Source organism: Paramormyrops kingsleyae, chromosome 17 (genome assembly GCF_048594095.1).
Source record: "Paramormyrops kingsleyae isolate MSU_618 chromosome 17, PKINGS_0.4, whole genome shotgun sequence".
Lineage (NCBI taxonomy): Eukaryota > Metazoa > Chordata > Actinopteri > Osteoglossiformes > Mormyridae > Paramormyrops > Paramormyrops kingsleyae.
In genome coordinates, this window is record NC_132813.1 from 15,524,912 (window position 1) to 15,540,143 (window position 15,232).

At 53.9% G+C, this 15,232-nt stretch overlaps 1 protein-coding gene across 5 annotated transcripts; it reads right to left on the reverse strand.

The window, feature by feature from the left end:
- Nucleotides 1-6: 6 nt before the first annotated feature.
- septin4b (septin 4b) lies at nucleotides 7-15,232 on the reverse strand. 5 transcript variants are annotated; one of them, XM_072700984.1, is made up of 13 exons: nucleotides 10,152-10,335; nucleotides 7,387-7,512; nucleotides 6,263-6,571; nucleotides 5,044-5,140; nucleotides 4,866-4,952; nucleotides 4,441-4,564; nucleotides 4,154-4,288; nucleotides 3,555-3,672; nucleotides 3,168-3,269; nucleotides 2,664-2,760; nucleotides 1,601-1,763; nucleotides 1,379-1,478; nucleotides 7-212 (listed from the first exon to the last, which is right to left on the reverse strand). In XM_072700984.1, the coding sequence occupies exons 1-13, from the start codon at nucleotides 10,185-10,187 to the stop codon at nucleotides 144-146; spliced, it is 1,563 nt and encodes a 520-aa protein (XP_072557085.1). In that variant the 5' UTR covers nucleotides 10,188-10,335; the 3' UTR covers nucleotides 7-143. The 5 variants fall into 5 exon arrangements, with proteins under 5 accessions (XP_072557085.1, XP_072557086.1, XP_072557087.1 ...); XM_072700985.1 differs by lacking the exon at nucleotides 6,263-6,571 and having other exon boundaries at nucleotides 10,152-10,308; XM_072700986.1 differs by lacking the exons at nucleotides 6,263-6,571; nucleotides 7,387-7,512; nucleotides 10,152-10,335 and adding an exon at nucleotides 15,180-15,232.

The following is a 15,232-nucleotide window of genomic DNA, read 5'->3' on the forward strand; positions in this document are numbered from 1 at the left end:
CCTCCCTACAGATGAAGGCTTCAGAAAGGGAGAGAGCGGAAGGTGGAGACACGAGGGGGGGCTGGATAGGGCCATCAGGGGCAAGCAGGGGCAACTTTTTGTGAAGGATAACAGATCCTGAGAGCAGTCCCCCAGGGTGGGGGTCAGTAGGCCTCTTTCTGTGTGTGCATCTGCTCCTGGATCTTCTGCAGCATCTCCTGCATTCGCCGCAGCTGGAAGATAGAGATGATATCAGACTCGCCCCCTCGCATTCAGCCCACATTTACAACCATAGGCTGTGGTGCAACCACAAATGCGCACAGGCTGCACCAATCTTGGACCTTCCAGTGTCTCGCTCAGGAATGCCCTCTAGTGGCAGATTTTTGAACAGCAGTTTGTCTTAGCCCTACCATTTTTAAAATGGGTGACTTTATGAATCTTGACAGGTAACGAGGGGATAGACCCGCTCATCTCCACGACCAAACAAACTGGGAAAACTAAGCAACAGATGATTTTTAGTTTTTAAAAAGCACAAACTCACTGCACTGAAAACTGCAGCTATTTAATGAATTATGGTCCAGATAGCGCAGCGATTTCCGAAATATCCGAACTGCTGTTCTTAGCCAGAAATTCCAGCATTACACAGGTTTGTTATATGACTGAGGTTAACTAGGAACATTAACCTGCCCAAAGTACTTAGACAGAGGTTAACTTGGTTAGTGGGTATAGAGTATTAACCAGGGTTAGTGTTATACCCACAGATGTGTGGGATCTCGGCCCTGTGACACAGACAAGTTACAGTGTCACCATAACACGGCCGTGACACTGCAGAGGGGTGGGGTGTGACAATAAGAGTGAGGCGTGTCCTCACTGTGCGTGTGCGTGGCCTGTTAAAGGTGTGTAGTCTTGGCACACAGTCTGTCAGTTACACACACGGCTGGTGAAACTGGTTTTAATGAGGGAAAAGGGTACACACTTCATAAGGAAGCTTCCAGAATAAATAAGTATAATAAATAAAACAATAAATAAATAATAAACAAATATATGGCACCTATTTTGTTGAACATGTGACAGTAACTCCAACACACCAGCCTGTTTCCTCACATTCCCAACACAAGCAAGGTCATCCACCCTGCACCACTGGCTTGACTCCCCTGCCACTTGCAGTGCCCTCAGTGGCCAGCAGGGCGCAGCATTGGGCACAGACATGTGCCGGTGTGCCGGGCTTCAGGAGGGTGCTACTAAACAGGGACTACGCTCAGCTGGGGAAGGGGTGCATTCAGGACCCCCCCGGGTCGGGGCTGGGTGTCGGGCCCTTTTCAGCACATGGCTCCAAGTGGAGGTGCAGTTCTGAGCCTGGCAGTGGGTCGCGGGGCTGCTCTGACCCCGGGGGCCGTACCTCCTCGTCTTTCTCGCGGATGAGCTTCTCCGTCTCGCTGTCTGTCATGTTGGACACCATGGGGATGGGGAAGTCCGTGCCGCTCTCCCGAGTCAGTTTGCTGTGGGGTCACGGGGGTCATGTGACTTACAAACAACCTGTCACTTCTTAAAATACCGCAGAACCCGAACCTGTGTGTGTGTGTGTGTGTGTGTGTGTGTGTGTGAACAGATGGGCCCATACTTGCGGTTGCGCTCCTTCACCACCATGCGGGTCATGCTCTGGATGCAGTGGGCCCGGTAGTTCTCGTAATGGGTCTCCCGGGTCACATCCTTCAGGTCCTGCATGTGCGTCCGTACCAGCATGTTCCGCAGTTTCACAAAGTCGCAGTGCGCAGCATTCTCCACTGCCGGGACCACAGGCAGCGCGGGGTTAACCTGATCCCCGCTAAAGTGACAATTCACGAATAATACACCCTAACCTCAACACATAACAGTCTGCTAGCCTGAACGGTAACATAAAATCTATTTATTACCAATTTCTGAATGAACAGTATAGAACTGTACACTTTGCATGTCGAAATACTTTTTATATAAACCATAGAAACTGTCTCTGAATGGGAGCACCTCTGTTTTGGACTCATTATTAAAAATGCAAAATTACTGGCACTGAAAAGTTTAAAAGTTACTGCGGGAAATGCAAGATCCTACGATTACAGAGACAGCTGACGTCGGAGTGAGAGCGGCTGCCGAGGCAAAGATGCACGGCGTCCCCAAGCGAAGACTTTTAATATTAATGATATAGTACCTACTTACACTAACAAATTATGTTATATGATTTTATCTGCTCTAAATCATTTTCAGTAGTTTTTGACTTACGTGTAGACTGCCAGTTTCTACGATCAAGCACCAAAAACTTCCATTTAATTTTCTATGGCTGGCTCACGAATAACCAAAACCGCTATTGTCAAACGCGTGAGCGTGAAGGGGTTACTGCACACTTACTCATGTACAGATCCACAGCCGACTTACTTGAAACCTCCTGTTGTAATGTATTCATTCAGCTGGTATTTCCTTGTTTTTTGACCAGGCTGAACCGGCTTATGCGTTCTGCCCTAAGGCCGCTATTGCAGGCCAAGCTTTCAGATTATCTGCCGATGCCTTCAACCACTACGCCACCTGCTGTTTGTTTACTTAGCAGAATTAAACCCTTTGCTCCATTTGTACTACTGCATACTTCCAGGTCACGAGTCACCGTCACCTGCTGCTTTACTGCACAGAATGTTCCGGAGTGTGAGCCAGCGTACCTTCCACGATGCCCCAAGGGTACAGCCGACCCCTGACCCGGCGACCCTTAGCCTCCACCACGGTGTTGCTGCCGATGACGGCGAAGGGGATGCTGTCCTGTGGGGGTGGTGAGGGGGGGCGGGGTTACACTCCACTGCACTGCTGGCTTCTCTCATCTCCCTTAATTAATTAATGCTTTGCCCTTAACGGTGTTTTTAAATTACACATTAAAAGCACAGTACAGATCGTTCAGGAAATGCTGTTGCATTACAAAGGTGCTCATGATTAATTAGGAATGTGACTAATTCAGCCAGGGAAATGTTTGCAGAAAGTGTCAAACATGGCCTCTCAGGAACTGCAGGCCCCACCCTCACCCTCCCAGTCCACAGATTCCAGTCCCACCTCCAACACCCAGCCCCCCCACACCCCACAGTCCCAGAGCATCAGATCAGAGTAGAGAGCATGAGAACGGGCTCTGAATACGGTATCAGCAATTGCAACTCCACCAAAATGTGACACCTCACCTTTAGCTCCTGATCCTGCTGTTTAAATTCCTCGTCCTCGTCGGAGTCACAGTCAGGGAACTGGTATATCTTGATCCCATACTGGTCAATCTCCTCCCGAATCTGCAAGTCCAAAATGAGTATGGGGTACGGGGTGGGTCAGGCGCCAGGACCCCCCCCCCCATCCAAGTCCGAGATGAGTATGGGGTACAGGGTGGGTCAGGCGCCAGGACCCCCCCCCCCATCCAAGTCCGAGATGAGTATGGGGTACGGGGTGGGTCAGGCATCAGCAGAAATATGTGTCAGTAAATAGAAAAGCTACTGTACCTCTGACTTCGAAGCAGAGGGCTGTTAATTGTAAAGGTTGAGGGACTGTGCCCCCCCCCGGGCGAGAAACGTGAGATTTACCTTCAGCTTCTTTTTTGCCACCTCAGATGGGGTGAGTGTGTCCGCCTTGGCCAACACTGGCACGATGTTGACCTTCTCATGAAGAGCCTTCATGAACTCCACATCCAGGGGGCGCAAGCTGGGGACCAGGACACACAGCTGGGTCAATCCTACCTCTGGGGCCCATACACTGACCGAAAACAAAGAGCTACCGCAGAGCCACAACTAAGACTAACCTAATAATATATCCTGCCACTGGAGTTACATGTTCTTAATATTTAGTTCCAAAAGTTGACCAGCAGGTGGCACTGTTCTACAGCTTATATGGCTTTTCTGTGGCATAAAACCTGAGCATACAATACAATAGCTTTATGCATGAAGCATCTCTTTGATGTCTGCAGTGAGAAGTGAGCAATCAGCATTTTCTCTGACAAACTGGTGACAAAGTTCACCACTGCGGCACACTACAAGAAAACATTTCGCAGTCCCAACAGGGACACGTCATGTGACCATACTGGCCGCTTATGCACACATGCAACCTTTTTCGCCTCAGAATGGGAGGCCCTTGCGTCCCCAAGCCGATGAGAAGTTCCCCAAATGGGAGGCAGCGGTCTTTGTACCCATGGCCGAAGGGCGAGATGAAGTACAGGCAGCAGTGCACGCGATTGTCCTGGATGTTCTTGCGGTTCAGGCCGCTCTCGTCTCTGAAGTACTGTTCGAACTGCTGGTCAATGTAGTCTGCCACGGACTTCCAGCTGTGTGGGGAACAACAGAAGGTCAGTCAGGTGAGGTACCTGCGCCTGAGGCCCCTCCCAGCTTCAGGTCGGCAGGCCAGCTCCGTCGCGCATTGGTTCAGGCTGGTCCCAAGCCCCACCCCCTCTCTGTTTTTTTTTCTCTAAGTACGTACCACTCAGTGTTGTTGACGGCATCCCCGAATCCAGGTGTGTCCACGATGGTGAGCTTCAATTTGACCCCCTTCTCCTCGATGTCCACCGTATGCTTGGTGATCTCCACCGTCTGAGTGATGCGCTCTGTATGTGAAGGCAGCCAATCACCACCCCCTTCACACCAGAGCCAATCACCGTCATCCTTTCATGGCGAGAGCCAATACCAAGTCCCCTTTCATCGCCTTTCCTGTCTGTGTCTCTCATAGGCTCAAGAGGCTAGCGCTGGTATATTTAATTAACAAGTTCATCCACATCCCTGCTTTCAGTCAAAATTTAAATATAAGCCACATTTTCATCCCAACACTGGAAAGAACAAACACTTTCTACAAGATTTACTGGCCAGCGCTTGTGTTTCCCAAAGCTCCCGTGATGTCGAACACGGTACCTTCGGCGCTGAGCAGCTTCCGGTCCTTGTAGAGGTCCGTGAGGAACAGGCTGTTGACGAGGGTGGATTTTCCCAAGCCGGACTCGCCTGGAAGCACACTCAGAGCCCTTAGAGCTTTCAGCCAGGTGGGGGCGCTCCATCCGGTCACGTCATCCGCCCCGCTGTCCAAGTCACTCACCTGCCACCATGAGGGTGAAGTCGAAGCCCTTCTTCACGGACTTCCTGTGTACCTGGTTAGGAAGCGTGGCGAAGCCAACATACTCCTTATCTTGATCCTGTCAGGGAGGGAGAGAGCAGCATGCTTGAGCTCTGGACATCACTGGTCAAACACGGAGGTGACAAGGAGGACAAAATATGATACGACAACATAATTCGCAAGTAAAAGAAAGGGCACATACACTAAGGGGGCTCGCCGCCGGCTCGCCATCGGGAGCGCTGCACTCAAAACACCGACGTGTTAAAACTCCTTGACCATCACTGAACCGAACCAAAGCCTTGATCTTTTTTTGGGTTGACCATCAGTTTCTCCGCTGCTATTCTGAGCCATTTCAAAACCTTATTGTAGTACACAAAATCGCAAACAGATGGCGCCCTCACAGCAGGAAACTGCTCTCCAAATGTGCCCCATCTCTAATTATCCATGATTAGAAGCAAAGAGCAGACCTCAAACAGAGCCTGCGTTCCTGTCGTTGGGCTCACCATCAGAGTTCAAAGGCAGCCGCTCCAGGCCCCCCCCCCCGTTAAAGCGGGCATCAATTAGGCACAGAGAGGCTGGCGCCCCTGAACTCAAGGACAGAGCGACCTAATTAGTGCCACCTCCAAGTGCCCGGGGCCCCTAACCTCAGCACACACAGCCATTCACGTGCTTCTGAAAACCTTATGGTCCCATGCTCATCTAAAGATACGACTGGACACACGGTGCCTGGGAGGTCCTGCTCAAAGTAGCACGTCTCAACAACACCAGAGACAATGCTGATAAAGCTGATGGGAACGGAGACACCGCAGGAATTTCTCCACCAGAAGGAAGTGTAAAATCCAGATGCTTCATGGACACTTTGACCCAAAGCACCTCACTGTCTTTGCGGCTCTGCAATACAGGAAGTACTGGACTTCAGGGTACAACAGCAGAGCCCAAACAGAGATCAGCTTCGGGGTATAGGGGTACAGCCTTCGGGGTATAGGTTAATTTCCTTAACCGTTAGCCTTTCAGGTTCCAGCAGCAGACTGCAGTCATACATAATGCTTGGATGTAGTGTGTGTGCAATGCTCTGGATCATGACAGTACTTATGCACCCGACCGTGAGCTGGAACAGGGTCTGGGGTCTAGTGGACAGATTGTAGAGCCCCAGACAGCTGGACTGAGGGGGTGTCCTGTGCCAGAGTGCCCTCTGTGTTACCTCTGCCGAGTCGTAGGGGTCATGGCGCCCCCAGGGGCTCTTGGGCCTTGAGGGACTGACAGGAGAAGGTTGCTTAAAGTCTGCAGAGGCTGGATGAAACCTGGACCTTCTCTCCTGCTCTGTGTTGGGCTCCCCATGTGCTTTGCTTGCCACGGGGGGCCTCAAAAGGGCTGACTTGTCCAGGGCCTTTGCCTCCCTGTCTCCTGGGGGTTCACGGCTGGGAACAGGGTGCCCCCTGCTGGACTGGAGGTCTCCCATGATGCGCTCCAGCTCTGAGTCCCCCGAATCTTCCTTGGACATGCTGGGTGGCTGGCAGGATGGTGCAGGGTGAGTGGAGGCAGCAGGATGGAGAGGGTTAATGTAGACAGGAGGAGAAAAGGAAAGAGGCAGAAGGGAGGAAAGGCAGAGAGAAAATATTTTGTTCCTCCAAAATAGGTTAAAATGGCTCACAGAATGTGCGTCAGTGTTTCAGGGTGAAGAGAGAGAAAGTCAGTCAGTGGCCATTAGAGAGCTGAGCCCAGGGGTGACGTCGGGGTGGAAATATCGAAGAGTGAGCTTATTAGCCATAAGGGGGGGTGGGGGTGTTAAAATCAAACCCTGTGCTAATGTGATGGAGCCACCCCCCTCCCCCGCCCAGCACACAACAGGAAGTGCAGCTAGTCTCCCTGTTCCTGACATTAGCGTCATGAGTTTCTCCAGGCTGGTGCATCGACCCCTCCCACCCCCAACCGGTCCGTGCTGCATCCGGGGGCCACGTGCTAGACCATGTGACCGTTCGGGATGTCTGCCAGCTGGCTGGTGGAGTGACCTCGGTCCCCCGGGCGCCGAGGGCATACGTGACTGCACACCTCTGACATCAGCAGTGAAAGTGTGAAGGGTGAGTGTTTTACGCGGGATTTCCCACTCACCTGGGTGCTGAGCAATCCCTCCTCCATCTTTAAAGCCTGTCTACGGTACCCCTGGAATCACACTCTGCATGTAAGTGCCATGCCAACCACCATTATATTATACATGTGTGTGGGTTTTGGGTCCTCCAGAGATGCCCCCTAAGAGGCTCCACCCACAGTCACTGACCATTGGCTGTTAGCAGGGATCCATTTGCTAGGGTGGGGGTATGGGGATACCTGTGTGGCTCTGGGGTCTTGGCCATTTCCGGGTGACTCCGGGCTAAGACGCTGGTCATCGGAATGGTACCCAGCCTCACGGTCACTGTCCTCCATGGCCACCGGGGTTACACCGCACTCCGCCATCTCCAGAAGGGGAGGGGCGTGGGGGGGGATGGGGCATCACATGGGCGGAGCCAGCGGGAGGGAATAGGCAGGAGGGAAGCGTGTGTTTTGCGAGGGGGGGGGGGTGCGTGTATGCAGGAGGGGGTGGGGGGGGGGTAGTGGGTGTGCACATGAGCACAGACGGGGGGGTCACAAAGGGGGGAGAGAGAAGTATGAAATTATTAAATGGAAGACCAGCGACTGAACGCTGGGTGGGAAAACGAGTACAAGGCGGCTGTCTTTCAGAATAATGACCAGAGGAGGGAGACACTGAGCTACTTGTGTTGAGGAACTCTGGACACAGTCGAACCACCGCCATACAAGACTGCGGTTTGACTCACTTGGACCAGCAGAACCTGTCCTGTCAGATCCAGTAAGAAAGCAAACAGGTAGGTGACCCAAACATGCTACATCCCAAGTGACCTGGTTAGGGCGACAGCAGGCATCTGGTCTAATTCCGTGTTTCTCAAAAGCTAATCAAGAGCTGGGAGGGAGCAAAACGTGGACCGTCTGCGGATCCCTGAGGACCGGGGTGAGAAACACTGATCTGACTGATGCCCAGGGAGAAGGCAGCCGGTGTGATGCTGGCTCGGTGACCCTCTGCGTGTCGCTCTAGGGAGGCCCGGCGTCCGGTGCCATGCGCCCCTCACCCCGGGTTCACGGCAGAGCCTTTCACACAGGGTGACCTCTTCACCTGAGGTATCCAAAACGCGACCGGTCACAGAAACACCATCCAAGGTCCCGGACCATCACCGTGCTGAGCCCCAAGGGGCAGGGTGCTTGCCGTGCCGAAAGCACATCGCCCGACGCCAACGGCACGCCGACGCGCCTCCCGCTGCCCCGACACGCTGGGAAATGCCCCCCATGCGGCCGGCGCTAATGAGGTCACGCTCTCCATCTGCACGGGGCCCGCAGGAATCCCACCAGACAGCGCTCCCGGTGCCCAGGTAAAGCACATGCCCCTCCCCCACCCGCTTACGTTTAGTGACCTCGCAGCCTGAGATCCCCCCCCGCAGCGGTCTCATACCTCCAAGGGAACGCAGCCCGGCTCACTTGCCGATCCAGCTCTTCTCGCCCGACTGCAGAGGGCTTGCGAGTCTGCACCTTTATACACCACCAGCCAGCCCTCCCTCCCCCCCCGTCCACATCAAATCCTTCAGCCCCATCGAGCGGCCAACAGCCCCCAGGGCACCGATCGGCGGGTCAAGTGCCACACAGAATGGCCTGTGCTAAGTGCTAAATGCTAATGCTAAGCTAAGCTGTCCGCTTGTCCGGACCGTCCAGTTAATGCAGATGAAGGCCAACATTCAACACAGCAGCGGTGAGGTCAGCCCGTAAAGGAGCAGGACTGCGGGGGGTCATTTGACACAAATACAGTCTCTCAGGGAGAGGTGCGGGGGGGGTGGGGGGGTTAGTGACATCACCCAGGCCGGACTTGCTGTCGCTTGGCATTCCCGACACGGAGCGCCTTGGATCCAGCGGCCTGGGGTGAGGGGGCCCATTGGGGTAGGAGGCTCACATCCCAGACTGTGTATGAGCGGCTGCCAAGCTAAACCCCGTCGCCCCCCCTTGGAGCAGACAGCCAGCCATGAGACAGCAACAAGCCCCTGCTAACGTGCTGCGCGTTTAAAGCAGGCGGGGGGGGACAGAGGGCCGTGTGAGAGCAGCTTTCACTGAGCAACCAGGGCGTGCCGTGACCTTACAAACCGCGTGGGGGGGTGGGGTGCATGAAAAGGGGGGTGATCGGCCAGCCTACGGCAATGTCACATTGATCTGAGCACGCTCCCAACACACACACACACACACACACACACCTTTGTGGGGACTGTCCATTCATCTCCAAGAGAAACTCTAATCCCAACGACAATCGTAACCCCTACCCAGCCCTAACCTTAATCATAAGTAACCAAGTCTTTTGGCATTTTTAGGTTTTTTGATTGCAGCCACAGATTTTTATAAAACTGAGGTCTAACAACCAAATGTCCCCACAATATATTATGCACATAACACACAGACATGCACATCCCCCCCGACTGAGATTACGAATCCAGGACAGTCGAACTCTCATCGTAACGCCTCGCTGCACTGACCCAAAATGTGCTTCTGCCACTTTGTACAAAAACAGACACTTGCAGATCGATGGGTCTATACATCAGATTTACACAGAGACTGGGGGGAGGGGGGGGGGTCACTGGCTGATACAGCTCTGTGCCCTCAGGGGCAAGAGCCCCCCCAGTGCTGGACCCCCATGTGCTCCACAGGCCGACGCCAGACACTTTGCCCAGAGGGGGTGGGGCAGAGCAAGATCACATGACAAAACTGGCAAATCAAATGGCCAGGTCCCCACCCGCAAGCCCACATTCCGGGAGCAATTTTTAGGCACCGCCCACCAACCCAAACGAGGCGCAGGACTGGGGTAACCAGGGACTAGATCTGGCAGGTAGCCCCCCCACCGCACGACGGCCTTTGTGAGAAACGGGTCAGAGAACCGGAGCAGCGATGTGGGCATCACCCAGGCTGGCGGGCACAGAGCTGGCAAGCGGAGAATGGGACACACAGGCCCGACACCCCCTGGCACTGAGAAACACGGCCGGCCGGAGCGGGGAGACACGCGTACGTACCTCAGCGTCACTGGTCACCTCGGGGCTCGCTGCCATCCTCTCCACTCAGAGCAAACGGCGGGTAAGTAAATAAGGTAGGAAGTAAGTAGGCACCAGCAAACAAACAGGCCGGTCTGCTACTCTCACCCCGTCAGCGATCCAGCTTGTGGGTGGGGTCACATTTGCATAGCCGCACCCCCACCCAATTAGCACCAGGCATCACGTTGGGTAGGGGGCAGCAGCGCAGAGCGATTCCTAAGCCCCACCCACCAAGGCTGCTGGGGCTACATCTGTCTCCAAAACGCCCCAGTACTGGACAGGAACCACAGGCAGCGATCGCACTCCAGATCGAACCAGGAGAGGGGGGGGGGGGGCAGCATTATTAGCACTGGGGAGGCCTGCTGTGTTTATTACAATTATAATGTCCACTGTGGTAATTACAGAACTACAAAAACAGTAATTATGAAGGTCTCTGTAAAGCCGCAATTCTGCAATAAAACCCTACTCATCCCTGCCCCCCCCAATCAAAAGGCATCAAAAAAACCAGCAAGTGCCAGCTTAGGGCACGAAGAGACGCTGGTTGAGATGCGGGCGGCCGGTGCCACGGTGCGAGTGGTACAAACACCGCAGAGCGCCAGTGACCCCCCCCAGAGCGTCTGTGCCTCACAAAGGGGACACACATCCAGGGGGCGGCACAGCAGATGCACGCTTACATCACTGCCCCCCCCCCCCACCCACATGTGATCAGCCAGGCGTTCACAAAAAAAAGAACAAAAAAATAAATAAATTAATTAATCACTTGTGATCCTAAACATTATTAAATATTACATATTATTCTCTCTCCACACGACGGGGCTGTGGAATGACCCGCAGGCAGCTCGACCCGGTGTTTTACAGTCTACCTCGCCAAGCTCATACAAGAACATTTATGTTCTGCCAGCGCAGGAGATCTGGATGCTGTTCTCCCGCTCCGGGTGAAAACAGCGCCCCCCTGTGGTTCCAAGGTGCACACCGGACACCAGTGACGCAGCCGTTGGGCAGGACTGCCGGTGTTGCATTCCCAGGCATCGTTAAAATGCCTCGCTTATCTCTGTTTACACTGCAGTGCCGGCGGCCGGGGGGGGGGGGGGGGGGGGAAATCGCAGTGAGCCTGGATCGGTTTCCCTGATAATGGAAAATTCGGAAGATCGGACCCAAAATCATAGAGACCAGAGCTCCCAGTAAGGAGGGCCGTTTTTAGCAGGGTGCATGGGGGGGGGGGGGGGGGAGATCTAGCAGGACGAACAGAGCCAACATGTGTGCACACACACACACACACACACACACACACACACACACACACACCTTTCCCTCATTTTACTTTCACAACAGGCACTTCAGCAATAAGTCCCTTCCTTGTTTACAGCAGAAATGTCTTCTGGTGACACAGACACAAAGCAGAGGATCCATTACTGCGCCACTTCCATGGACCACGCGGGAGAATCGGCTGCTGATTGAGCACCGCCAGGAGCTCACTGCATACAGCCTAGCTGGGGCAGACCCGCGTTAACCAATAGCCGAAATAACTGCAGAGTGGGGGTGGCGCCCTCTGCTGCTCTAACAGGGAACAGCCAGCATCAGTCTGAGGAAGCCTCCCAAACATGTGCGTGGGGTGGCTATGGTGACAGGGGACACCACAGATGACAAGTTAGTGACATTCAAGACACAGATGTTCATCTTGAACCCACTGGCTCTATGTCATGTCTATGTCGCTAGCAAAGCTCACGGCACAGTGACAGAGACTATTCCAGAGGCCTGTGTGACATGGGGGACCCTACAGCCCTCAGGGCAATCTGCCACAGTACTCCTCTGCTTCTGCCGCCCCCAAACAGAGCTGCCTCCCTCCTGCTTTCCGCTCAGGCTTGACTGTGGCCCGTTAATGGACCTTGTTACGATTTCCTAGGGAAAGGTGGCCGTCTGGACCAGGGCTAAAAGTATCGCAAACAATCGACTCGCCAGGTCTGGCCGAGTGCAGATCCTGTCAGCCAGGCTGACCACTCCCAGAAAGAGTCCCGAGTTCACAACAGGAGATGAATTACATCCAGAACGAGAGACATAACACAAAGTGAAGGATTACTGTGAGGCTCACTGACCATTTACTGCGGTACAAGATCACTCTCGGACCAGTGCACACCATGGAACAATCTGTAGCCTGTAGAATCTGGAAGCATCCACAGACATGAGCAAAACATTTTTGTTCCATCAGGTGAGCTTCTGCCGGACTGGTACCATTTGCCTTAAACAGTCACAGGACGAGTTGGGAGCCAATCACAAAACAGCACCATTTTTACTTCCCTCTGCTGATGAAAATCAACCCGCACAACAAAGACCAATACAAAACATGAAACTGAAATGCTATATAATACTGCGGTTACAGTCATGCACTATATGAAGCGTTATTTAAAATGTTATTTTAACAGCTGTTTTTTTTCAGTCCTATTTATGTAGCAGCACATCGAGGACTGAGGTAATTCGAAACGGCCCATTAGCTAAACAAGGAAAACCTAAAATAAAATACACAGCAAAGCCGCCTCTTTGCACTTTTCAGAACACAACTAAAAGCCCCCTCCCCTCCTCCTCCCCCCCCCCATCACTGAATAACCAGGCTTTGATCCTCTTGGCAGGTTTGTCATCAACTATGCAACAAAGAGCCCTTGTGCCCTTCTGCAGAAAGCCATGGGGGGGCCCAAAGCCCACGGCTCGCAGCAGGCACCTGCAGCTGGTCTCGGAACCGGCCCGTGGATCAAAGACGACACGGAACCACCAGCTACCTGGCTGACGGGATAATCACAGAAAACTGAGCAAATGGACACCGAGGCCCCCCCCTGCTTTGAAGGCGATAATGATGCGATCTAAGCAAAGGCCTAATTAACTGGCCCGGGTGATGGGGGGGCGAGACATCAACCTTATTATACACTGCTGAAGGTCAGGCATTCTGGGAGCTGTCATTGCCCCCCACCCACAGACCCTCTCCTCAAGGGCATTATAAAAAAAGGGGGGGGGGTCAAATTTCAAATGGTGTTCCAGGACCTGCGCTTCTGTCAAGGACAGCGCTGACGTGAGGCAGGTGCACACACACGCCGCGACGCAAACGTCTGGGCTCACCTCCCTCCTAGAGCGCGGCAGCCCAGTTAGCCTGCGCTCGGGGGCCCCAATGATAAACAGCCACTGGGGCCCTGGAAATGTGGCCCCCCCTCAACGATGAAGTGCAGGTTTCAGCCAGCAGCCTGTCTCTACAGCGAGCATCTGGCTGCCATATGATCTGGTCATCGGCAGACGGACAGCCCGCAGACGGGGGGGCCCTAAACCCGAAGAGATGGTGACTGCAGAGAAGAGGCGGAGGCCTGCTGGCGCAGCACAGCCCCCCGACCGATATCTCGCCATGTCATCGGTCAGGGCGGCGAGTCTGCAATCCATCTGGTCCGAATGGGCCACACCGCTTCCCTACCAATAGCGACCGGGCTTGATTCTTATCGCAGTTCCTGAGCAGCGATGCCAGAAACTCACACACACCCACAGCGGAGACCGTGTGACTGAGGCGAAGGCAAAGCCTTCGAAGACACCATCCTCAGCGTGAAAACACGCAGGTAACGGCATGGGGTGCTGTGCTCAGTGCGAGGTGGACCCACCTCAGGGGCAGAGCTACCGTGGCATGGAGAACAGCCTACCAGCCGTCACGGTGACGTACAAGGCTGCGAGAGCTCGGTGCTGGGGGAGAAAGCTGCGGGACATTCCCCTCACCCCCCCCTCCAACAACGCGAGGTGCGCTGATGCAGGCGCAGTACCCCACAGAAAAAGCAGGACTTAGCAAAAGCACGTGACCTTCCAGAAATTTCCATCACTGCAATTAGGTTTAATTAAAACCACTCGGTGAAAATTTCTAATACATCAAGCTTTGCCTAATTCCTGGCAAATTTATACAAAACTATACATAAGTCTCAGGTGACATGCAATTCAATTTAAATGAATCGCATTTAAAATTAAAAACTCATCAGCTAATGAGTATGAGGCCACTAAAAGTGGGCAGCTCCTGGCTCACGCTTCCACCTCGCCGCGGTACATCACTGCGCTTCCACCTCGGCGTGGAACATCACTGCGCTTCCACCTCGCCGCGGTACATCACTGCGCTTCCACCTCGCCGCGGTACATCACTGCGCTTCCACCTCGCCGCGGTACATCACTGCGTTTCCACCTCGCCGCGGTACATCACTGCGCTTCCCTGCCAACCAGCACCAACAACAAAGATTTAAGCTGAGAAACCCCACCATGCTCCATGAGAGTGGAGGGGGGGGTGTGTGTGTGGAAGGATGCCCCCCCCCCCCCAAGACCCCTGATGCTCCAGAGCCATTAAAATACCAATTAAAATACCAAAGCTGCCCAACCCTACCTTTTGATAAATATTTATGTTTTGGGGGATGGGGGATCCTGCAGACTCACTGTCAGTCACACAGGACGCCTGTCAGGAGGCGGATGGTTCTGGGTCCCTGGGAGGTTCTGGAGACAGAGGCGGCACCCTGACCAGAGAGGCGGATATGAGCGGGTCTCCCAGTACAGAACCGAGCCCTGGGTCTGCAGCATTCCGGCAGCGGCTACTGGATAACAGATAATGACACTTCCTGCCTGTCCCTCATCCTCACATAAACATCAGGCCCGCCCGCGCGCGCACACACACACACACACACACACACGCCTCAGTGTGGCATAGAGCTCCAGACTGGCACTAAACACATGCAACCACGGCACCCGATTTCCATGGCCCCTACCCACAATGCACGGTGGCACTTTTGAAAATCCCACACCACACTGCTTGTCCTGCCCCTCCCCCCCAGCTCCCATCTCCCATAGCTTTCTTAATCTGAAAATGAAAATTTACCTCCGAGGCCCGACTGGATCTGCATTTCCTACACTCTCAACCTGCAACCCTCCACTCCCCCCCGTGCCACACACCGTGAAGTGAGATGGTGAGCGGCACAGTAACCCCCCCTGTCACAGACGTCAGGCTACACTCACCATGACGCTGACTGCCGGTGTGCAGAGTCAGCTCTACTCCACACAGCGTGTCG